This window comes from Salvelinus alpinus, chromosome 18 (assembly GCF_045679555.1).
Source record: "Salvelinus alpinus chromosome 18, SLU_Salpinus.1, whole genome shotgun sequence".
Classification (NCBI taxonomy): Eukaryota; Metazoa; Chordata; class Actinopteri; order Salmoniformes; family Salmonidae; genus Salvelinus; species Salvelinus alpinus.
In genome coordinates this window covers 51978089-52004299 of record NC_092103.1, presented here as the reverse complement: position 1 = coordinate 52004299, position 26211 = coordinate 51978089, and the positions used below count along the sequence as shown (strand labels likewise).

The following is a 26211-nucleotide window of genomic DNA, read 5'->3' as shown; positions in this document are numbered from 1 at the left end:
TGACAGAAATACGATGCCAAGTTTTCAAACTACCATAGTGTCTTTTGAGGGGATATATAAAGTGATCTGTGCATTTGAACAACAGAATAAATGCATCTATTTCACTTTTGCATGTTAAAAAAAGAATGACCACTGCAGCACATGCTGCTACTGTTTTGAACAGATTATATTATACTGTTGAGAACGAGCAGCCAGCTCTCACCATGAACAAATGAGTGCACCAGGGAGAACGCAACAAGCATGCAGATGCAATAAGTGAAAACACATTATCTAACTGGGGATAGCTAGCTAGCATAATGTCACAAAGCATTATCTAACTGGGGATAACTAGCTCACGTAATGTCACAAAGCATTATCTAACTGGGGATAGCTAGCTAGCATAATGTCACAAAGCATTATCTAACTGGGGATAACTAGCTAACGTAATGTCACAAAGCATTATCTAACTGGGGAAAGCTAGCTAACATAATGTCACAAAGCATTATCTAACTGGGGAAAGCTAGCTAACATAATGTCACAAAGCATTATCTAACTGGGGTTAGGTAGCTAACGTAATGTCACAAAGCATTATCTAACTGGTGATAGCTAGCTAACATAATGTCACTAAGCATTATCTAACTGGGGATAACTAGCTAACGTAATGTCACAGAGCATTATCTAACTGGGGATAGCTAGCTAACATAATGTCACAAAGCATTATCTAACTGGGGATAACTAGCTAACGTAATGTCACAAATCATTATCTAACTGGGGATAACTAGCTAACGTAATGTCACAAAGCATTATCTAACTGGGGATAGCTAGCTAACATAATGTCACAAAGCATTATCTAACTGGGGATAGATAGCTAACATAATGTCACAAAGCATTATCTAACTGGGGATAACTAGCTAACATAATGTCACAAAGCATTATCTAACCGGGGATAGCTAGCTAACATAATGTCACTAAGCATTATCTAACTGGGGATAGCTAGCTAACATAATGTCACTAAGCATTATCTAACCGGGGATAGCTAGCTAGCATAATGTCACAAAGCATTATCTAACTGGGGTTAGATAGCTAGCATAATGTCACAAAGCATTATCTAACTGGGGTTAGATCGCTAGCATAATGTCACAAAGCATTATCTAACTGGGGTTAGATAGCTAGCATAATGTCACAAAGCATTATCTAACTGGGGTTAGATCGCTAGCATAATGTCACAAAGCATTATCTAACTGGGGTTAGATAGCTAGCATAATGTCACAAAGCATTATCTAACTGGGGTTAGATAGCTAGCATAATGTCACAGAGCATTATCTAACTGGGGTTAATAAGCTAACATAATGTCACAAAGCATTATCTAACTGGGGATAGCTAGCTAACATAATGTCACAAAGCATTATCTAACTGGGGTTAATAAGCTAACATAATGTCACAAAGCATTATCTAACTGGGGTTAATAAGCTAACATAATGTCACAAAGCATTATCTAACTGGGGATAGCTAGCCTGCTTAATGCACCAGCCAGTTAACTTTCATTCAGAAATAACTTCATATTTCTGAGTTAGTCAGATATTAGTTTAGAAAGACTTGGGAGCTAACGAGCTAGCAAGCTACCTAGCTTATCAAAGGTAGATAACTGGTTAATTTGACCCCAAATAATCGCTCAAACTATATGTCAATGTTTCTCAATTACTGTTGCTGGCTAATGAATTTGATCATGCTGTGTGATACAACCAGTTGTATGTTGTTTAAGTCCACACATGTTGCCCTGTCACCTACAGTAGAACATAAAGAACAGCATGGGGGAATGTGGGGTGTGTCACTATTTATTTGTTATATATTTAGACTCTGCATCGTTGGGAAGGGCTCGTCAGTCCGTGATGGTAAAGTCTGTTGTATTCGGTGCATGTGACAAATACAATGTGATTTAGGTTCACATAGAAACATCCACACCTTTGAAAACCCCAACACACCCACACACATCCCTACGCACACAAAATACACACACACACCCACACAATACACACACCCACACAATACCCATCCACCCAATGCCCAGTCATCTATATTAAAGTCCTGCTGACTGGCATAATACCCACCCACCCAATGCCCAGTACTCAGTCATCTATATTAAAGCCCTGCTGACTGACTGCTCAGCTCTTACTGCTGTTACTGACAGAAAGAGGGTGTGGACTTAACTGGCTGGTTAAACATTCCACTGCCTAAATACAGAACCCTTCCTTTCTCTCATTCAACAGCAACTGACTCAGACCACAGAGGAAAGTTACGGGTAATATATCTCTCTGTCTCTCTCTGTCTCTGTGTCTCTCTCTGTCTCTGTGTCTCTCTCTGTCTCTGTGTCTCTCTCTGTCTCTGTGTCTCTCTCTCTCTCTGTGTCTCTCTCTGTCTCTGTGTCTCTCTCTCTCTCTGTCTCTGTGTCTCTCTGTGTCTCTGTGTCTCTCTTTCGGAGAGCTATAACAGCTTCATCTAACAGCCCAGGACACTCTTCTAACTCCCCAGGATACCATAACACCATGGCTCCCCAGTTGTTGCCCTTGTTGTCTCTGGTCTCAACTCTCTACCTGGTGGCCCAGGGACAGGAGCAGCCTCAACCCATACAGGAGGAACCCATCACAGCGAGTAAGTCCCGTGGACTAGCTTATCTTACCTTACTGTTCCTTACCTCATGCCTGTTCACTGACTGGTCCTACTGTGGACTAGAATCCATTTTCAGATAATTCTGCATCCAATCCAAAGTTGTTGCTTTTTGTTTGTGATAAACTCAACTGCGTAATGTCTTTTAGTGTGTTGTGATCGTGTCTGAAATTGTAACAATGTGTGTTATGAATGATGCTGTAGGAAATGTAACTACAAACTTGACATTGAAATGATTGTGTACTTTACTAATTAACCCCAAACAGGGAAAACATGAATTAATCCGAACCCAGTTAATTTTGAAGATTAATTAGTTAGATTAGTCCTGTATTAAAGTAGTACAAACCTGATGTCAACAGAACTAACAAAACATAGTGTGATAAAAGTCTGCTTGGACGTGAAACATTTAATGGGCCAATCCGGGATTGGTGCCAATTTGGACTTTACATTTTTCTTAAACAATCCAAACAATTGGCACATACATTATGGCCACCTTAATGTTTTATTTGAATCTCCAAATAGCATTTTAAGGTGTTTAAAAAACCCTGTCTGCTGTCTAGACGTTGATGAGTCTTAGAGTCGAAGCAGTTGATGTCATTTGTTGAGTTGGGCAGATGGCAGAAGTGACTCAATTTGCGGCTTTTTATTTTCCTTTTTTTACCACAATGTTGACGCCATCCTGCCCACTCAGCTCTCTGGTTCCTATGAGTCAGAGGAGTTGGACTGTGTTGTTGTTCTGTTTTTACTGACTGAGCCTGCTGATGGGGGAGCCTTCAGTACAGGAGGCCCGGCTTCAAATGTCTCCAGTCACGCTTTCCAAGTGTTACCTTTTCTTTAGTGTAATTGACTATGATGTCAAACGGGCAGTCACATGTGTTTGCGTGACAGAAGATCCTTGGTTCGAGCCCAGTAAGGGACAGGGAAAAAAGAAGGAGGCAATACCATAGCCTTGGGAAGAAGGGGTTCTGAGGGTGCTGGATTAAAACAATCTACATTTAAAAAACACCTAGTGCACTGGGCAGTTACTAGTACACACTTAACCCTTTACTAGTCCTGTATTAAAGTAGTACACACCTTAACCCTTTACTAGTCGTGTATTAGAGTAGTACTAACCCTTTACTAGTCCTGTATTAAAGTAGTACTAACCCTTTACTAGTCGTGTATTAAAGTAGTACTAACCCTTTACTAGTCCTGTATTAGAGTAGTACTAACCCTTTACTAGTCCTGTATTAGAGTAGTACTAACCCTTTACTAGTCCTGTATTAGAGTAGTACTAACCCTTTACTAGTCCTGTACTAGAGTAGTACTAACCCTTTACTAGTCCTGTATTAGAGTAGTACTAACCCTTTACTAGTCCTGTATTAGAGTAGTACTAACCCTTTACTAGTCCTGTATTAGAGTAGTACTAACCCTTTACTAGTCCTGTATTAGAGTAGTACTAACCCTTTACTAGTCCTGTATTAGAGTAGTACTAACCCTTTACTAGTCCTGTATCAGAGTAGTACTAACCCTTTACTAGTCGTGTATTAAAGTAGTACAAACCTTAACCCTTTACTAGTCCAGTATTAAAGTAGTACTAACCCTTTACTAGTCCTGTATTAAAGTAGTACTAACCCTTTACTAGTCCTGTATTAGAGTAGTACTAACCCTTTACTAGTCCTGTATTAGAGTAGTACTAACCCTTTACTAGTCCTGTATTAGAGTAGTACTAACCCTTTACTAGTCCTGTATTATAGTAGTACTAACCCTTTACTAGTCCTGTATTATAGTAGTACTAACCCTTTACTAGTCCTGTATTAGAGTAGTACTAACCCTTTACTAGTCCTGTATTAGAGTAGTACTAACCCTTCACTAGTCCTGTATTAGAGTAGTACTAACCCTTTACTAGTCCTGTATTAGAGTAGTACTAACCCTTTACTAGTCCTGTATTAGAGTAGTACTAACCCTTTACTAGTCCTGTATTAGAGTAGTACTAACCCTTTACTAGTCCTGTATTAGAGTAGTACTAACCCTTTACAAGTCCTGTATTAGAGTAGTACTAACCCTTTACTAGTCCTGTATTAAAGTAGTACTAACCCTTTACTAGTCCTTTAGTATAGTAGTACTAACCCTTTACTAGTCCTGTATTAAAGTAGTACAACCCTTTACTAGTCGTGTATTAGAGTAGTACTAACCCTTTACTAGTCCTGTATTAGAGTAGTACTAACCCTTTACTAGTCCTGTATTAGAGTAGTACTAACCCTTTACTAGTCCTTTAGTATAGTAGTACTAACCCTTTACTAGTCCTGTATTAGAGTAGTACTAACCCTTTACTAGTCCTGTATTAAAGTAGTACTAACCCTTTACTAGTCCTGTATTAGAGTAGTACTAACCCTTTACTAGTCCTGTATTAGAGTAGTACTAACCTTAACCCTTTACTAGGCCTTTAGTATAGTAGTACTAACCCTTTACTAGTCCTGTATTAAAGTAGTACTAACCCTTTACTAGTCCTGTATTAGAGTAGTACTAACCCTTTACTAGTCCTGTATTAAAGTAGTACAAACCTTAACCCTTTACTAGTCGTGTATTAAAGTAGTACTAACCCTTTACTAGTCCTGTATTAGAGTAGTACTAACCCTTTACTAGTCCTGTATTGAAGTAGTACTAACCTTAACCCTTTACTAGTCCTGTATTAAAGTAGTACTAACCCTTCACTAGTCCTGTATTAAAGTAGTACTAACCCTTTACTAGTCCTGTATTAAAGTAGTACTAACCCTTTACTAGTCCTGTATTAAGGTAGTACTAACCCTTTACTAGTCCTGTATTAGAGTAGTACTAACCCTTTACTAGTCCTGTATTAAAGTAGTACAAACCTTAACCCTTTACTAGTCGTGTATTAGAGTAGTACTAACCCTTTACTAGTCCTGTATTAGAGTAGTACTAACCCTTTACTTGTCCTGTATTAGAGTAGTTCTAACCCTTTACTAGTCCTGTATTAAAGTAGTACTAACCCTTTACTAGTCCTTTATTATAGTAGTACTAACCCTTTACTAGTCCTGTATTAAAGTAGTACTAACCCTTTACTAGTCCTGTATTAAAGTAGTACTAACTCTTTACTAGTCCTGTATTAGAGTAGTACAAACCCTTTACTAGTCCTGTATTAAAGTAGTACTAACCCTTTACTAGTCCTGTATTAGAGTAGTACTAACCCTTTACTAGTCCTGTAGTAAAGTAGTACTAACCCTAACCCTTTACTAGTCCTGTATTAGAGTAGTACTAACCCTTTACTAGTCCTGTATTAGAGTAGTACTAACCCTTTACTAGTCCTGTATTAGAGTAGTACTAACCCTTTACTAGTCCTGTATTAGAGTAGTACTAACCCTTTACTAGTCCTGTACTAAAGTAGTACTAACCCTAACCCTTTACTAGTCCTGTATTAGAGTAGTACTAACCCTTTACTAGTCCTGTATTAGAGTAGTACTAACCCTTTACTAGTCCTGTATTAGAGTAGTACTAACCCTTTACTAGTCCTGTATTAGAGTAGTACTAACCCTTTACTAGTCCTTTATTATAGTAGTACTAACCCTTTACTAGTCCTGTATTAGAGTAGTACTAACCCTTTACTAGTCCTGTATTAGAGTAGTACTAACCCTTTACTAGTCCTGTATTAGAGTAGTACTAACCCTAACCCTTTACTAGTTCTGTATTAAAGTAGTACTAACCCTTTACTAGTCCTGTATTAGAGTAGTACTAACCCTTTACTAGTCCTGTATTAGAGTAGTACTAACCCTTTACTAGTCCTGTACTAAAGTAGTACTAACCCTTTACTAGTCCTGTATTAGAGTAGTACTAACCCTTTACTAGTCCTTTATTATAGTAGTACTAACCCTTTACTAGTCCTGTATTAGAGTAGTACTAACCCTTTACTAGTCCTGTATTAAAGTAGTACTAACCCTTTACTAGTCCTGTATTAGAGTAGTACTAACCCTTTACTAGTCCTGTACTAAAGTAGTACTAACCCTTTACTAGTCCTGTATTAGAGTAGTACTAACCCTTTACTAGTCCTGTATTAAAGTAGTACTAACCCTTTACTAGTCCTGTATTATAGTAGTACTAACTCTTTACTAGTCCTGTATTATAGTAGTACTAACCCTTTACTAGTCCTGTATTAGAGTAGTACTAACCCTTTACTAGTCCTGTATTAGAGTAGTACTAACCCTTTACTAGTCCTGTATTAGAGTAGTACTAACCCTTTACTAGTCCTGTATTAGAGTAGTACTAACCCTTTACTAGTCCTGTATTAGAGTAGTACTAACCCTTTACTAGTCCTGTATTAGAGTAGTACTAACCCTTTACTAGTCCTGTATTATAGTAGTACTAACCCTTTACTAGTCCTGTACTAAAGTAGTACTAACCCTTTACTAGTCCTGTATTAGAGTAGTACTAACCCTTTACTAGTCCTGTATTAGAGTAGTACTAACCCTTTACTAGTCCTGTATTAGAGTAGTACTAACCCTTTACTAGTCCTGTATTAGAGTAGTACTAACCCTTTACTAGTCCTGTATTAGAGTAGTACTAACCCTTTACTAGTCCTGTATTAGAGTAGTACTAACCCTTTACTAGTCCTGTATTAGAGTAGTACTAACTCTTTACTAGTCCTGTATTAGAGTAGTACTAACCCTTTACTAGTCCTGTATTAGAGTAGTACTAACCCTTTACTAGTCCTGTATTAGAGTAGTACTAACCCTTTACTAGTCCTGTATTAGAGTAGTGCTAACCCTTTACTAGTCATGTATTAGAGTAGTACTAACACTTTACTAGTCCTGTATTAGAGTAGTACTAACCCTTTACTAGTCCTGTATTAGAGTAGTACTAACCCTTTACTAGTCCTGTATTAAAGTAGTACTAACCCTTTACTTGTCCTGTATTAGAGTAATACTAACCCTTTACTAGTCCTGTATTAGAGTAGTACTAGTCCTGTAGTAATTATAGCCTCTGTATAACGGTCCACTATCGGTCCACCCCCCAACAAACATCTTCAGGAATGAGCGATACGGTTCAGTTAGCGCAGTGACTCTGTTCCACTTGCTACTAGACATGTGGGTGGTCTCCCTCTCAAAGAGTTCCTCTCTTCTGTTCAGCTCCAATGTAACTGAGTGTTGTGGTTGTAGAGAACATCCAGCCTCTGGGTGGCTGGTTCAGCAGAGACCCAGAGAGCCTAGAGGTGCAGACCGCTGCCAAAGCTGCTGTGGACAACTTTAACATCCAGTCTAATGCCAGGAAATTCTTCAGACTGATCAATGTCATCTCTGCTGAAACTCAGGTGACAGTATAATCTAGGATATATCGTAAATGGGCCCCTATTACCTCTAGACTACATCCTAAATGGTCCCCTATTACATCTAGACTACATCCTGAATGGTCCCCTTTTACCTCTAGACTACATCGTAAATGGTCCACTATTACCTCTAGACTACATCCTAAATGGTCCCCTATTACCTCTAGACTACATCCTGAATGGTCCCCTATTACCTCTACACTACATCCTAAATGGTCCCCTATTACCTCTAGACTACATCCTAAATGGTCCCCTATTACCTCTAGACTACATCCTGAATGGTCCCCTATTACCTCTAGACTACATCCTAAATGGTCCCCTATTACCTCTAGACTACATCCTAAATGGTCCCCTATTACCTCTAGACTACATCCTGAATGGTCCCCTATTACCTATAGACTACATCATAAATGGTCCCCTATTACCTCTAGACTACATCCTGAATGGTCCCCTATTACCTCTAGTCTACATCCTAAATGGTCCCCTATTACCTCTAGACTACATCCTGAATGGTCCCCTATTACCTCTAGACTACATCCTGAATGGTCCCCTATTACCTCTAGACTACATCCTGAATGGTCCCCTATTACCTCTAGACTACATCCTAAATGGTCCCCTATTACCTCTAGACTACATCCTAAATGGTCCCCTATTACCTCTAGACTACATCCTGAATGGTCCCCTATTACCTCTAGACTACATCCTAAATGGTCCCCTATTACCTCTAGACTACATCCTAAATGGTCCCCTATTACCTCTAGACTACATCCTGAATGGTCCCCTATTACCTCTAGACTACATCCTAAATGGTCCCCTATTACCTCTAGACTACATCCTGAATGGTCCCCTAATTACCTCTAGACTACATCCTAAATGGTCCCCTATTACCTCTAGACTACATCCTGAATGGTCCCCTATTACCTCTAGACTACATCCTGAATGGTCCCCTATTACCTCTAGACTACATCCTAAATGGTCCCCTATTACCTCTAGACTACATCCTAAATGGTCCCCTATTACCTCTAGACTACATCCTGAATGGTCCCCTATTACCTCTAGACTACACCCTGAATGGTCCCCTATTACCTCTAGACTACATCCTGAATGGTCCCCTATTACCTCGAGACTACATCCTAAATGGTCCCCTATTACCTCTAGACTACATCCTGAATGGTCCCCTATTACCTCTAGACTACATCCTAAATGGTCCCCTATTACCTCTAGACTACATCCTAAATGGTCCCCTATTACCTCTAGACTACATCCTAAATGGTCCCCTATTACCTCTAGACTACATCCTGAATGGTCCCCTATTACCTCTAGACTACATCCTGAATGGTCCCCTATTACCTCTAGACTACATCCTAAATGGTCCCCTATTACCTCTAGACTACATCCTAAATGGTCCCCTATTACCTCTAGACTACATCCTAAATGGTCCCCTATTACCTCTAGACTACATCCTGAATGGTCCCCTATTACCTCTAGACTACATCCTGAATGGTCCCCTATTACCTCTAGACTACATCCTGAATGGTCCCCTATTACCTCTAGACTACATCCTAAATGGTCCCCTATTACCTCTAGACTACATCCTAAATGGTCCCCTATTACCTCTAGACTACATCCTGAATGGTCCCCTATTACCTCTAGACTACATCCTGAATGGTCCCCTATTACCTCTAGACTAAATCCTAAATGGTCCCCTATTACCTCTAGACTACATCCTAAATGGTCCCCTATTACCTCTAGACTACATCCTGAATGGTCCCCTATTACCTCTAGACTACATCCTGAATGGTCCCCTATTACCTCTAGACTACATCCTGAATGGTGCCCTATTACCTCTAGACTACATCCTAAATGGTCCCCTATTACCTCTAGACTACATCCTAAATGGTCCCCTATTACCTCTAGACTACATCCTAAATGGTCCCCTATTACCTCTAGACTACATCCTGAATGGTCCCCTATTACCTCTAGACTACATCCTAAATGGTCCCCTATTACCTCTAGACTACATCCTGAATGGTCCCCTATTACCTCTAGACTACATCCTAAATGGTCCCCTATTACCTCTAGACTACATCCTAAATGGTCCCCTATTACCTCTAGACTACATCCTGAATGGTCCCCTATTACCTCTAGACTACATCCTAAATGGTCCCCTATTACCTCTAGACTACATCCTAAATGGTCCCCTATTACCTCTAGACTACATCCTGAATGGTCCCCTATTACCTCTAGACTACATCCTAAATGGTCCCCTATTACCTTTAGACTACATCCTGAATGGTCCCCTATTACCTCTAGACTACATCCTAAATGGTCCCCTATTACCTCTAGACTACATCCTAAATGGTCCCCTATTACCTCTAGACTACATCGTAAATGGTCCACTATTACCTCTAGACTACATCCTAAATGGTCCCCTATTACCTCTAGACTACATCCTGAATGGTCCCCTATTACCTCTAGACTACATCCTGAATGGTCCCCTATTACCTCTAGACTACATCCTAAATGGTCCCCTATTACCTCTAGACTACATCCTAAATGGTCCCCTATTACCTCTAGACTACATCCTGAATGGTCCCCTATTACCTCTAGACTACATCCTGAATGGTCCCCTATTACATCTAGACTACATCCTAAATGGTCCCCTATTACCTCTAGACTACATCCTAAATGGTCCCCTATTACCTCTAGACTACATCCTAAATGGTCCCCTATTACCTCTAGACTACATCCTGAATGGTCCCCTATTACCTCTAGACTACATCCTAAATGGTCCCCTATTACCTCTAGACTACATCCTGAATGGTCCCCTATTACCTCTAGACTACATCCTGAATGGTCCCCTATTACCTCTAGACTACATCCTAAATGGTCCCCTATTACCTCTAGACTACATCCTGAATGGTCCCCTATTACCTCTAGACTACATCCTGAATGGTCCCCTATTACCTCTAGACTACATCCTGAATGGTCCCCTATTACCTCTAGACTACATCCTGAATGGTCCCCTATTACCTCTAGACTACATCCTAAATGGTCCCCTATTACCTCTAGACTACATCCTGAATGGTCCCCTATTACCTCTAGACTACATCCTGAATGGTCCCCTATTACCTCTAGACTACATCCTAAATGGTCCCCTATTACCTCTAGACTACATCCTGAATGGTCCCCTATTACCTCTAGACTACATCCTAAATGGTCCCCTATTACCTCTAGACTACATCCTGAATGGTCCCCTAATTACCTCTAGACTACATCCTAAATGGTCCCCTATTACCTCTAGACTACATCCTGAATGGTCCCCTATTACCTCTAGACTACATCCTGAATGGTCCCCTATTACCTCTAGACTACATCCTAAATGGTCCCCTATTACCTCTAGACTACATCCTAAATGGTCCCCTATTACCTCTAGACTACATCCTGAATGGTCCCCTATTACCTCTAGACTACACCCTGAATGGTCCCCTATTACCTCTAGACTACATCCTGAATGGTCCCCTATTACCTCGAGACTACATCCTAAATGGTCCCCTATTACCTCTAGACTACATCCTGAATGGTCCCCTATTACCTCTAGACTACATCCTAAATGGTCCCCTATTACCTCTAGACTACATCCTAAATGGTCCCCTATTACCTCTAGACTACATCCTAAATGGTCCCCTATTACCTCTAGACTACATCCTGAATGGTCCCCTATTACCTCTAGACTACATCCTGAATGGTCCCCTATTACCTCTAGACTACATCCTAAATGGTCCCCTATTACCTCTAGACTACATCCTGAATGGTCCCCTATTACCTCTAGACTACATCCTGAATGGTCCCCTATTACCTCTAGACTACATCCTGAATGGTCCCCTATTACCTCTAGACTACATCCTAAATGGTCCCCTATTACCTCTAGACTACATCCTAAATGGTCCCCTATTACCTCTAGACTACATCCTGAATGGTCCCCTATTACCTCTAGACTACATCCTGAATGGTCCCCTATTACCTCTAGACTAAATCCTAAATGGTCCCCTATTACCTCTAGACTACATCCTAAATGGTCCCCTATTACCTCTAGACTACATCCTGAATGGTCCCCTATTACCTCTAGACTACATCCTGAATGGTCCCCTATTACCTCTAGACTACATCCTGAATGGTGCCCTATTACCTCTAGACTACATCCTAAATGGTCCCCTATTACCTCTAGACTACATCCTAAATGGTCCCCTATTACCTCTAGACTACATCCTAAATGGTCCCCTATTACCTCTAGACTACATCCTGAATGGTCCCCTATTACCTCTAGACTACATCCTAAATGGTCCCCTATTACCTCTAGACTACATCCTGAATGGTCCCCTATTACCTCTAGACTACATCCTAAATGGTCCCCTATTACCTCTAGACTACATCCTAAATGGTCCCCTATTACCTCTAGACTACATCCTGAATGGTCCCCTATTACCTCTAGACTACATCCTAAATGGTCCCCTATTACCTCTAGACTACATCCTAAATGGTCCCCTATTACCTCTAGACTACATCCTGAATGGTCCCCTATTACCTCTAGACTACATCCTAAATGGTCCCCTATTACCTTTAGACTACATCCTGAATGGTCCCCTATTACCTCTAGACTACATCCTAAATGGTCCCCTATTACCTCTAGACTACATCCTAAATGGTCCCCTATTACCTCTAGACTACATCGTAAATGGTCCACTATTACCTCTAGACTACATCCTAAATGGTCCCCTATTACCTCTAGACTACATCCTGAATGGTCCCCTATTACCTCTAGACTACATCCTGAATGGTCCCCTATTACCTCTAGACTACATCCTAAATGGTCCCCTATTACCTCTAGACTACATCCTAAATGGTCCCCTATTACCTCTAGACTACATCCTGAATGGTCCCCTATTACCTCTAGACTACATCCTGAATGGTCCCCTATTACATCTAGACTACATCCTAAATGGTCCCCTATTACCTCTAGACTACATCCTAAATGGTCCCCTATTACCTCTAGACTACATCCTAAATGGTCCCCTATTACCTCTAGACTACATCCTGAATGGTCCCCTATTACCTCTAGACTACATCCTAAATGGTCCCCTATTACCTCTAGACTACATCCTGAATGGTCCCCTATTACCTCTAGACTACATCCTGAATGGTCCCCTATTACCTCTAGACTACATCCTAAATGGTCCCCTATTACCTCTAGACTACATCCTGAATGGTCCCCTATTACCTCTAGACTACATCCTGAATGGTCCCCTATTACCTCTAGACTACATCCTGAATGGTCCCCTATTACCTCTAGACTACATCCTGAATGGTCCCCTATTACCTCTAGACTACATCCTAAATGGTCCCCTATTACCTCTAGACTACATCCTGAATGGTCCCCTATTACCTCTAGACTACATCCTGAATGGTCCCCTATTACCTCTAGACTACATCCTAAATGGTCCCCTATTACCTCTAGACTACATCCTGAATGGTCCCCTATTACCTCTAGACTACATCCTAAATGGTCCCCTATTACCTCTAGACTACATCCTGAATGGTCCCCTAATTACCTCTAGACTACATCCTAAATGGTCCCCTATTACCTCTAGACTACATCCTGAATGGTCCCCTATTACCTCTAGACTACATCCTAAATGGTCCCCTATTACCTCTAGACTACATCCTAAATGGTCCCCTATTACCTCTAGACTACATCCTGAATGGTCCCCTATTACCTCTAGACTACATCCTGAATGGTCCCCTATTACCTCTAGACTACATCCTGAATGGTGCCCTATTACCTCTAGACTACATCCTAAATGGTCCCCTATTACCTCTAGACTACATCCTAAATGGTCCCCTATTACCTCTAGACTACATCCTAAATGGTCCCCTATTACCTCTAGACTACATCCTGAATGGTCCCCTATTACCTCTAGACTACATCCTAAATGGTCCCCTATTACCTCTAGACTACATCCTGAATGGTCCCCTATTACCTCTAGACTACATCCTAAATGGTCCCCTATTACCTCTAGACTACATCCTAAATGGTCCCCTATTACCTCTAGACTACATCCTGAATGGTCCCCTATTACCTCTAGACTACATCCTAAATGGTCCCCTATTACCTCTAGACTACATCCTAAATGGTCCCCTATTACCTCTAGACTACATCCTGAATGGTCCCCTATTACCTCTAGACTACATCCTAAATGGTCCCCTATTACCTTTAGACTACATCCTGAATGGTCCCCTATTACCTCTAGACTACATCCTAAATGGTCCCCTATTACCTCTAGACTACATCCTAAATGGTCCCCTATTACCTCTAGACTACATCGTAAATGGTCCACTATTACCTCTAGACTACATCCTAAATGGTCCCCTATTACCTCTAGACTACATCCTGAATGGTCCCCTATTACCTCTAGACTACATCCTGAATGGTCCCCTATTACCTCTAGACTACATCCTAAATGGTCCCCTATTACCTCTAGACTACATCCTAAATGGTCCCCTATTACCTCTAGACTACATCCTGAATGGTCCCCTATTACCTCTAGACTACATCCTGAATGGTCCCCTATTACATCTAGACTACATCCTAAATGGTCCCCTATTACCTCTAGACTACATCCTAAATGGTCCCCTATTACCTCTAGACTACATCCTAAATGGTCCCCTATTACCTCTAGACTACATCCTGAATGGTCCCCTATTACCTCTAGACTACATCCTAAATGGTCCCCTATTACCTCTAGACTACATCCTGAATGGTCCCCTATTACCTCTAGACTACATCCTGAATGGTCCCCTATTACCTCTAGACTACATCCTAAATGGTCCCCTATTACCTCTAGACTACATCCTGAATGGTCCCCTATTACCTCTAGACTACATCCTGAATGGTCCCCTATTACCTCTAGACTACATCCTGAATGGTCCCCTATTACCTCTAGACTACATCCTGAATGGTCCCCTATTACCTCTAGACTACATCCTAAATGGTCCCCTATTACCTCTAGACTACATCCTGAATGGTCCCCTATTACCTCTAGACTACATCCTGAATGGTCCCCTATTACCTCTAGACTACATCCTAAATGGTCCCCTATTACCTCTAGACTACATCCTGAATGGTCCCCTATTACCTCTAGACTACATCCTAAATGGTCCCCTATTACCTCTAGACTACATCCTGAATGGTCCCCTAATTACCTCTAGACTACATCCTAAATGGTCCCCTATTACCTCTAGACTACATCCTGAATGGTCCCCTATTACCTCTAGACTACATCCTGAATGGTCCCCTATTACCTCTAGACTACATCCTAAATGGTCCCCTATTACCTCTAGACTACATCCTAAATGGTCCCCTATTACCTCTAGACTACATCCTGAATGGTCCCCTATTACCTCTAGACTACACCCTGAATGGTCCCCTATTACCTCTAGACTACATCCTGAATGGTCCCCTATTACCTCGAGACTACATCCTAAATGGTCCCCTATTACCTCTAGACTACATCCTGAATGGTCCCCTATTACCTCTAGACTACATCCTAAATGGTCCCCTATTACCTCTAGACTACATCCTAAATGGTCCCCTATTACCTCTAGACTACATCCTAAATGGTCCCCTATTACCTCTAGACTACATCCTGAATGGTCCCCTATTACCTCTAGACTACATCCTGAATGGTCCCCTATTACCTCTAGACTACATCCTAAATGGTCCCCTATTACCTCTAGACTACATCCTAAATGGTCCCCTATTACCTCTAGACTACATCCTAAATGGTCCCCTATTACCTCTAGACTACATCCTGAATGGTCCCCTATTACCTCTAGACTACATCCTGAATGGTCCCCTATTACCTCTAGACTACATCCTGAATGGTCCCCTATTACCTCTAGACTACATCCTAAATGGTCCCCTATTACCTCTAGACTACATCCTAAATGGTCCCCTATTACCTCTAGACTACATCCTGAATGGTCCCCTATTACCTCTAGACTACATCCTGAATGGTCCCCTATTACCTCTAGACTAAATCCTAAATGGTCCCCTATTACCTCTAGACTACATCCTAAATGGTCCCCTATTACCTCTAGACTACATCCTGAATGGTCCCCTATTACCTCTAGACTACATCCTGAATGGTCCCCTATTACCTCTAGACTACATCCTGAATGGTGCCCTATTACCTCTAGACTACATCCTAAATGGTCCCCTATTACCTCTAGACTACATCCTAAATGGTCCCCTATTACCTCTAGACTACATCCTAAATGGTCCCCTATTACCTCTAGACTACATCCTGAATGGTCCCCTATTACCTCTAGACTACATCCTAAATGGTCCCCTATTACCTCTAGACTACATCCTGAATGGTCCCCTATTACCTCTAGACTACATCCTAAATGGTCCCCTATTACCTCTAGACTACATCCTAAATGGTCCCCTATTACCTCTAGACTACATCCTGAATGGTCCCCTATTACCTCTAGACTACATCCTAAATGGTCCCCTATTACCTCTAGACTACATCCTAAATGGTCCCCTATTACCTCTAGACTACATCCTGAATGGTCCCCTATTACCTCTAGACTACATCCTAAATGGTCCCCTATTACCTTTAGACTACATCCTGAATGGTCCCCTATTACCTCTAGACTACATCCTAAATGGTCCCCTATTACCTCTAGACTACATCCTAAATGGTCCCCTATTACCTCTAGACTACATCGTAAATGGTCCACTATTACCTCTAGACTACATCCTAAATGGTCCCCTATTACCTCTAGACTACATCCTGAATGGTCCCCTATTACCTCTAGACTACATCCTGAATGGTCCCCTATTACCTCTAGACTACATCCTAAATGGTCCCCTATTACCTCTAGACTACATCCTAAATGGTCCCCTATTACCTCTAGACTACATCCTGAATGGTCCCCTATTACCTCTAGACTACATCCTGAATGGTCCCCTATTACATCTAGACTACATCCTAAATGGTCCCCTATTACCTCTAGACTACATCCTAAATGGTCCCCTATTACCTCTAGACTACATCCTAAATGGTCCCCTATTACCTCTAGACTACATCCTGAATGGTCCCCTATTACCTCTAGACTACATCCTAAATGGTCCCCTATTACCTCTAGACTACATCCTGAATGGTCCCCTATTACCTCTAGACTACATCCTGAATGGTCCCCTATTACCTCTAGACTACATCCTAAATGGTCCCCTATTACCTCTAGACTACATCCTGAATGGTCCCCTATTACCTCTAGACTACATCCTGAATGGTCCCCTATTACCTCTAGACTACATCCTGAATGGTCCCCTATTACCTCTAGACTACATCCTGAATGGTCCCCTATTACCTCTAGACTACATCCTAAATGGTCCCCTATTACCTCTAGACTACATCCTGAATGGTCCCCTATTACCTCTAGACTACATCCTGAATGGTCCCCTATTACCTCTAGACTACATTCTGAATGGTCCACTATTACCTCTAGACTACATCCTGAATGGTCCCCTATTACCTCTAGACTACATCCTGAATGGTCCCCTATTACCTCTAGACTACATCCTGAATGGTCCCCTATTACCTCTAGACTACATCCTAAATGGTCCCCTATTACCTCTAGACTACATCCTGAATGGTCCCCTATTACCTCTAGACTACATCCTGAATGGTCCCCTATTACCTCTAGACTACATCCTAAATGGTCCCCTATTACCTCTAGACTACATCCTGAATGGTCCCCTATTACCTCTAGACTACATCCTAAATGGTCCCCTATTACCTCTAGACTACATCCTGAATGGTCCCCTATTACCTCTAGACTACATCCTGAATGGTCCCCTATTACCTCTAGACTACATCCTAAATGGTCCCCTATTACCTCTAGACTACATCCTGAATGGTCCCCTATTACCTCTAGACTACATCCTGAATGGTCCCCTATTACCTCTAGACTACATCCTAAATGTTCCCCTATTACCTCTAGACTACATCCTGAATGGTCCCCTATTACCTCTAGACTACATCCTGAATGGTCCCCTATTACCTCTAGACTACATCCTGAATTGTCCCCTATTACCTCTAGACTACATCCTGAATGGTCCCCTATTACCTCTAGACTACATCCTGAATGGTCCCCTATTACCTCTAGACTACATCCTGAATGGTCCCCTATTACCTCTAGACTACATCCTAAATGGTCCCCTATTACCTCTAGACTACATCCTGAATGGTCCCCTATTACCTCTAGACTACATCCTGAATGGTCCCCTATTTCCTCTAGACTACATCCTGAATGGTCCCCTATTACCTCTAGACTACATCCTAAATGGTCCCCTATTACCTCTAGACTACATCCTAAATGGTCCCCTATTACCTCTAGACTACATCCTAAATGGTCCCCTATTACCTCTAGACTACATCCTGAATGGTCCCCTATTACCTCTAGACTACATCCTAAATGGTCCCCTATTACCTCTAGACTACATCCTGAATGGTCCCCTATTACCTCTAGACTACATCCTGAATGGTCCCCTATTACCTCTAGACTACATCCTAAATGGTCCCCTATTACCTCTAGACTACATCCTGAATGGTCCCCTATTACCTCTAGACTACATCCTGAATGGTCCCCTATTACCTCTAGACTACATCCTGAATGGTCCCCTATTACCTCTAGACTACATCCTAAATGGTCCCCTATTACCTCTAGACTACATCCTAAATGGTCCCCTATTACCTCTAGACTACATCCTAAATGGTCCCCTATTACCTCTAGACTACATCCTAAATGGTCCCCTATTACCTCTAGACTACATCCTGAATGGTCCCCTATTACCTCTAGACTACATCCTAAATGGTCCCCTATTACCTCTAGACTACATCCTGAATGGTCCCCTATTACCTCTAGACTACATCCTGAATGGTCCCCTATTACCTCTAGACTACATCCTAAATGGTCCCCTATTACCTCTAGACTACATCCTGAATGGTCCCCTATTACCTCTAGACTACATCCTGAATGGTCCCCTATTACCTCTAGACTACATCCTGAATGGTCCCCTATTACCTCTAGACTACATCCTAAATGGTCCCCTATTACCTCTAGACTACATCCTAAATGGTCCCCTATTACCTCTAGACTACATCCTAAATGGTCCCCTATTACCTCTAGACTACATCCTGAATGGTCCCCTATTACCTCTAGACTACATCCTGAATGGTCCCCTATTACCTCTAGACTACATCCTAAATGGTCCCCTATTACCTCTAGACTACATCCTGAATGGTCCCCTATTACCTCTAGACTACATCCTGAATGGTCCCCTATTACCTCTAGACTACATCCTGAATGGTCCCCTATTACCTCTAGACTACATCCTGAATGGTCCCCTATTACCTCTAGACTACATCCTAAATGGTCCCCTATTACCTCTAGACTACATCCTAAATGGTCCCCTATTACCTCTAGACTACATCCTAAATGGTCCCCTATTACCTCTAGACTACATCCTGAATGGTCCCCTATTACCTCTAGACTACATCCTGAATGGTCCCCTATTACCTCTAGACTACATCCTGAATGGTCCCCTATTACCTCTAGACTACATCCTAAATGGTCCCCTATTACCTCTAGACTACATCCTGAATGGTCCCCTATTACCTCTAGACTACATCCTGAATGGTCCCCTATTACCTCTAGACTACATCCTAAATGGTCCCCTATTACCTCTAGACTACATCCTGAATGGTCCCCTATTACCTCTAGACTACATCCTGAATGGTCCCCTATTACCTCTAGACTACATCCTGAATGGTCCCCTATTACCTCTAGACTACATCCTGAATGGTCCCCTATTACCTCTAGACTACATCCTGAATGGTCCCCTATTACCTCTAGACTACATTCTGAATGGTCCACTATTACCTCTAGACTACATCCTGAATGGTCCCCTATTACCTCTAGACTACATCCTGAATGGTCCCCTATTACCTCTAGACTACATCCTGAATGGTCCCCTATTACCTCTAGACTACATCCTAAATGGTCCCATATTACCTCTAGACTACATCCTGAATGGTCCCCTATTACCTCTAGACTACATCCTGAATGGTCCCCTATTACCTCTAGACTACATCCTGAATGGTCCCCTATTACCTCTAGACTACATCCTGAATGGTCCCCTATTACCTCTAGACTACATCCTGAATGGTCCCCTATTACCTCTAGACTACATCCTAAATGGTCCCCTATTACCTCTAGACTACATCCTGAATGGTCCCCTATTACCTCTAGACTACATCCTGAATGGTCCCCTATTACCTCTAGACTACATCCTAAATGGTCCCCTATTACCTCTAGACTACATCCTGAATGGTCCCCTATTACCTCTAGACTACATCCTGAATGGTCCCCTATTACCTCTAGACTACATCCTAAATGGTCCCCTATTACCTCTAGACTACATCCTGAATGGTCCCCTATTACCTCTAGACTACATCCTAAATGGTCCCCTATTACCTCTAGACTACATCCTGAATGGTCCCCTATTACCTCTAGACTACATCCTGAATGGTCCCCTATTACCTCTAGACTACATCCTAAATGTTCCCCTATTACCTCTAGACTACATCCTGAATGGTCCCCTATTACCTCTAGACTACATCCTGAATGGTCCCCTATTACCTCTAGACTACATCCTGAATTGTCCCCTATTACCTCTAGACTACATCCTGAATGGTCCCCTATTACCTCTAGACTACATCCTGAATGGTCCCCTATTACCTCTAGACTACATCCTGAATGGTCCCCTATTACCTCTAGACTACATCCTAAATGGTCCCCTATTACCTCTAGACTACATCCTGAATGGTCCCCTATTACCTCTAGACTACATCCTGAATGGTCCCCTATTTCCTCTAGACTACATCCTAAATGGTCCCCTATTACCTCTAGACTACATCCTGAATGGTCCCCTATTACCTCTAGACTACATCCTGAATGGTCCCCTATTACCTCAAGACTACATCCTAAATGGTCCCCTATTACCTCTAGACTACATCCTAAATGGTCCCCTATTACCTCTAGACTACATCATGAATGGTCCCCTATTACCTCTAGACTACATCCTGAATGGTCCCCTATTACCTCTAGACTACATCCTGAATGGTCCCCTATTACCTCTAGACTACATCCTGAATGGTCCCCTATTACCTCTAGACTACATCCTAAATGGTCCCCTATTACCTCTAGACTACATCCTGAATGGTCCCCTATTACCTCTAGACTACATCCTAAATGGTCCCCTATTACCTCTAGACTACATCCTGAATGGTCCCCTATTACCTCTAGACTACATCCTAAATGGTCCCCTATTACCTCTAGACTACATCCTAAATGGTCCCCTATTACCTCCAGACTACATCCTAAATGGTCCCCTATTACCTCTAGACTACATCCTGAATGGTCCCCTATTACCTCTAGACTACATCCTGAATGGTCCCCTATTACCTCTAGACTACATCCTGAATTGTCCCCTATTACCTCTAGACTACATCCTGAATGGTCCCCTATTACCTCTAGACTACATCCTGAATGGTCCCCTATTACCTCTAGACTACATCCTAAATGGTCCCCTATTACCTCTAGACTACATCCTGAATGGTCCCCTATTACCTCTAGACTACATCCTGAATGGTCCCCTATTACCTCTAGACTACATCCTAAATGGTCCCCTATTACCTCTAGACTACATCCTGAATGGTCCCCTATTACCTCTAGACTACATCCTGAATGGTCCCCTATTACCTCTAGACTACATCCTAAATGGTCCCCTATTACCTCTAGACTACATCCTAAATGGTCCCCTATTACCTCCAGACTACATCCTAAATGGTCCCCTATTACCTCTAGACTACATCCTGAATGGTCCCCTATTACCTCTAGACTACATCCTGAATGGTCCCCTATTACCTCTAGACTACATCCTGAATTGTCCCCTATTACCTCTAGACTACATCCTGAATGGTCCCCTATTACCTCTAGACTACATCCTGAATGGTCCCCTATTACCTCTAGACTACATCCTAAATGGTCCCCTATTACCTCTAGACTACATCCTGAATGGTCCCCTATTACCTCTAGACTACATCCTGAATGGTCCCCTATTACCTCTAGACTACATCCTGAATGGTCCCCTATTACCTCTAGAGTACATCCTGAATGGTCCCCTATTACCTCTAGACTACATCCTAAATGGTCCCCTATTACATCTAGACTACATCCTGAATGGTCCCCTATTACCTCTAGACTACATCCTAAATGGTCCCCTATTACCTCTAGACTACATCCTGAATGGTCCCCTATTACCTCTAGACTACATCCTGAATGGTCCCCTATTACCTCTAGACTACATCCTAAATGGTCCCCTATTACCTCTAGACTACATCCTGAATGGTCCCCTATTACCTCTAGACTACATCCTGAATGGTCCCCTATTACCTCTAGACTACATCCTAAATGGTCCCCTATTACCTCTAGACTACATCCTAAATGGTCCCCTATTACCTCCAGACTACATCCTAAATGGTCCCCTATTACCTCTAGACTACATCCTGAATGGTCCCCTATTACCTCTAGACTACATCCTGAATGGTCCCCTATTACCTCTAGACTACATCCTGAATTGTCCCCTATTACCTCTAGACTACATCCTGAATGGTCCCCTATTACCTCTAGACTACATCCTGAATGGTCCCCTATTACCTCTAGACTACATCCTAAATGGTCCCCTATTACCTCTAGACTACATCCTGAATGGTCCCCTATTACCTCTAGACTACATCCTGAATGGTCCCCTATTACCTCTAGACTACATCCTGAATGGTCCCCTATTACCTCTAGACTACATCCTGAATGGTCCCCTATTACCTCTAGACTACATCCTAAATGGTCCCCTATTACATCTAGACTACATCCTGAATGGTCCCCTATTACCTCTAGACTACATCCTAAATGGTCCCCTATTACCTCTAGACTACATCCTGAATGGTCCCCTATTACCTCTAGACTACATCCTAAATGGTCCCCTATTACCTCTAGACTACATCCTAAATGGTCCCCTATTACCTCCAGACTACATCCTAAATGGTCCCCTATTACCTCTAGACTACATCCTGAATGGTCCCCTATTACCTTTAGACTACATCCTGAATTGTCCCCTATTACCTCTAGACTACATCCTGAATGGTCCCCTATTACCTCTAGACTACATCCTGAATGGTCCCCTATTACCTCTAGACTACATCCTGAATGGTCCCCTATTACCTCTAGACTACATCCTAAATGGTCCCCTATTACCTCTAGACTACATCCTGAATGGTCCCCTATTACCTCTAGACTACATCCTGAATGGTCCCCTATTACCTCTAGACTACATCCTGAATGGTCCCCTATTACCTCTAGACTACATCCTGAATGGTCCCCTATTACATCTAGACTACATCCTGAATGGTCCCCTATTACCTCTAGACTACATCCTAAATGGTCCCCTATTACCTCTAGACTACATCCTGATTGGTCCCCTATTACTTCTAGACTACATCCTGAATGGTCCCCTATTACATCTAGACTACATCCTGAATGGTCCCCTATTACCTCTAGACTACATCCTGAATGGTCCCCTATTACATCTAGACTACATCCTAAATGGTCCCCTATTACCTCTAGACTACATTCTGAATGGTCCCCTATTACCTCTAGGCTACATTCTGAATGGTCCCCTATTACCTCTAGGCTACATCCTGAATGGTCCCCTATTACCTCTAGACTACATCCTGAATGGCCCCCTATTACCTCTAGACTACATCCTGAATGGTCCCCTATTACCTCTAGACTACATCCTGAATGGTCCCCTATTACCTCTAGACTACATCCTAAATGGTCCCCTATTACCTCTAGACTACATCCTAAATGGTCCCCTATTACCTCTAGACTACATCCTAAATGGTCCCCTATTACCTCTAGACTACATCCTGAATGGTCCCCTATTACCTCTAGACTACATCCTAAATGGTCCCCTATTACCTCTAGACTACATCCTGAATGGTCCCCTATTACCTCTAGACTACATCCTGAATGGTCCCCTATTACCTCTAGACTACATCCTGAATGGTCCCCTATTACCTCTAGACTACATCCTGAATGGTCCCCTATTACCTCTAGACTACATCCTAAATGGTCCCCTATTACCTCTAGACTACATCCTAAATGGTCCCCTATTACCTCTAGACTACATCCTAAATGGTCCCCTATTACCTCTAGACTACATCCTAAATGGTCCCCTATTACCTCTAGACTACATCCTGAATGGTCCCCTATTACCTCTAGACTACATCCTAAATGGTCCCCTATTACCTCTAGACTACATCCTGAATGGTCCCCTATTACCTCTAGACTACATCCTGAATGGTCCCCTATTACCTCTAGACTACATCCTAAATGGTCCCCTATTACCTCTAGACTACATCCTGAATGGTCCCCTATTACCTCTAGACTACATCCTGAATGGTCCCCTATTACCTCTAGACTACATCCTAAATGGTCCCCTATTACCTCTAGACTACATCCTAAATGGTCCCCTATTACCTCTAGACTACATCCTAAATGGTCCCCTATTACCTCTAGACTACATCCTGAATGGTCCCCTATTACCTCTAGACTACATCCTGAATGGTCCCCTATTACCTCTAGACTACATCCTAAATGGTCCCCTATTACCTCTAGACTACATCCTGAATGGTCCCCTATTACCTCTAGACTACATCCTGAATGGTCCCCTATTACCTCTAGACTACATTCTGAATGGTCCACTATTACCTCTAGACTACATCCTGAATGGTCCCCTATTACCTCTAGACTACATCCTGAATGGTCCCCTATTACCTCTAGACTACATCCTGAATGGTCCCCTATTACCTCTAGACTACATCCTAAATGGTCCCATATTACCTCTAGACTACATCCTGAATGGTCCCCTATTACCTCTAGACTACATCCTGAATGGTCCCCTATTACCTCTAGACTACATCCTGAATGGTCCCCTATTACCTCTAGACTACATCCTGAATGGTCCCCTATTACCTCTAGACTACATCCTAAATGGTCCCCTATTACCTCTAGACTACATCCTGAATGGTCCCCTATTACCTCTAGACTACATCCTGAATGGTCCCCTATTACCTCTAGACTACATCCTAAATGGTCCCCTATTACCTCTAGACTACATCCTGAATGGTCCCCTATTACCTCTAGACTACATCCTAAATGGTCCCCTATTACCTCTAGACTACATCCTGAATGGTCCCCTATTACCTCTAGACTACATCCTAAATGGTCCCCTATTACCTCTAGACTACATCCTGAATGGTCCCCTATTACCTCTAGACTACATCCTGAATGTTCCCCTATTACCTCTAGACTACATCCTGAATGGTCCCCTATTACCTCTAGACTACATCCTAAATGTTCCCCTATTACCTCTAGACTACATCCTGAATGGTCCCCTATTACCTCTAGACTACATCCTGAATGGTCCCCTATTACCTCTAGACTACATCCTGAATTGTCCCCTATTACCTCTAGACTACATCCTGAATGGTCCCCTATTACCTCTAGACTACATCCTGAATGGTCCCCTATTACCTCTAGACTACATCCTGAATGGTCCCCTATTACCTCTAGACTACATCCTGAATGGTCCCCTATTACCTCTAGACTACATCCTGAATTGTCCCCTATTACCTCTAGACTACATCCTGAATGGTCCCCTATTACCTCTAGACTACATCCTGAATGGTCCCCTATTACCTCTAGACTACATCCTAAATGGTCCCCTATTACCTCTAGACTACATCCTGAATGGTCCCCTATTACCTCTAGACTACATCCTGAATGGTCCCCTATTACCTCTAGACTACATCCTGAATGGTCCCCTATTACCTCTAGACTACATCCTGAATGGTCCCCTATTACCTCTAGACTACATCCTAAATGGTCCCCTATTACCTCTAGACTACATCCTGAATGGTCCCCTATTACATCTAGACTACATCCTGAATGGTCCCCTATTACCTCTAGACTACATCCTAAATGGTCCCCTATTACCT

At 42.3% G+C, this 26211-nt stretch overlaps 1 protein-coding gene across 1 annotated transcript in view; it reads left to right on the top strand.

Annotated features, from left to right (window-relative positions):
• The first annotated feature begins 2082 nt into the window (after positions 1-2082).
• The window catches only part of LOC139544453 (cystatin), a 39719-nt gene continuing 15590 nt past the window's right edge, over positions 2083-26211 (top strand). Inside the window, exons 1-3 of the mRNA XM_071351566.1 lie at positions 2083-2278; positions 2509-2628; positions 7794-7945. Coding sequence (XP_071207667.1) covers positions 2523-2628; positions 7794-7945 — 258 coding nt within the window. The 5' untranslated portion in view covers positions 2083-2278; positions 2509-2522. The remainder of the gene's footprint in view (positions 2279-2508; positions 2629-7793; positions 7946-26211) is intronic.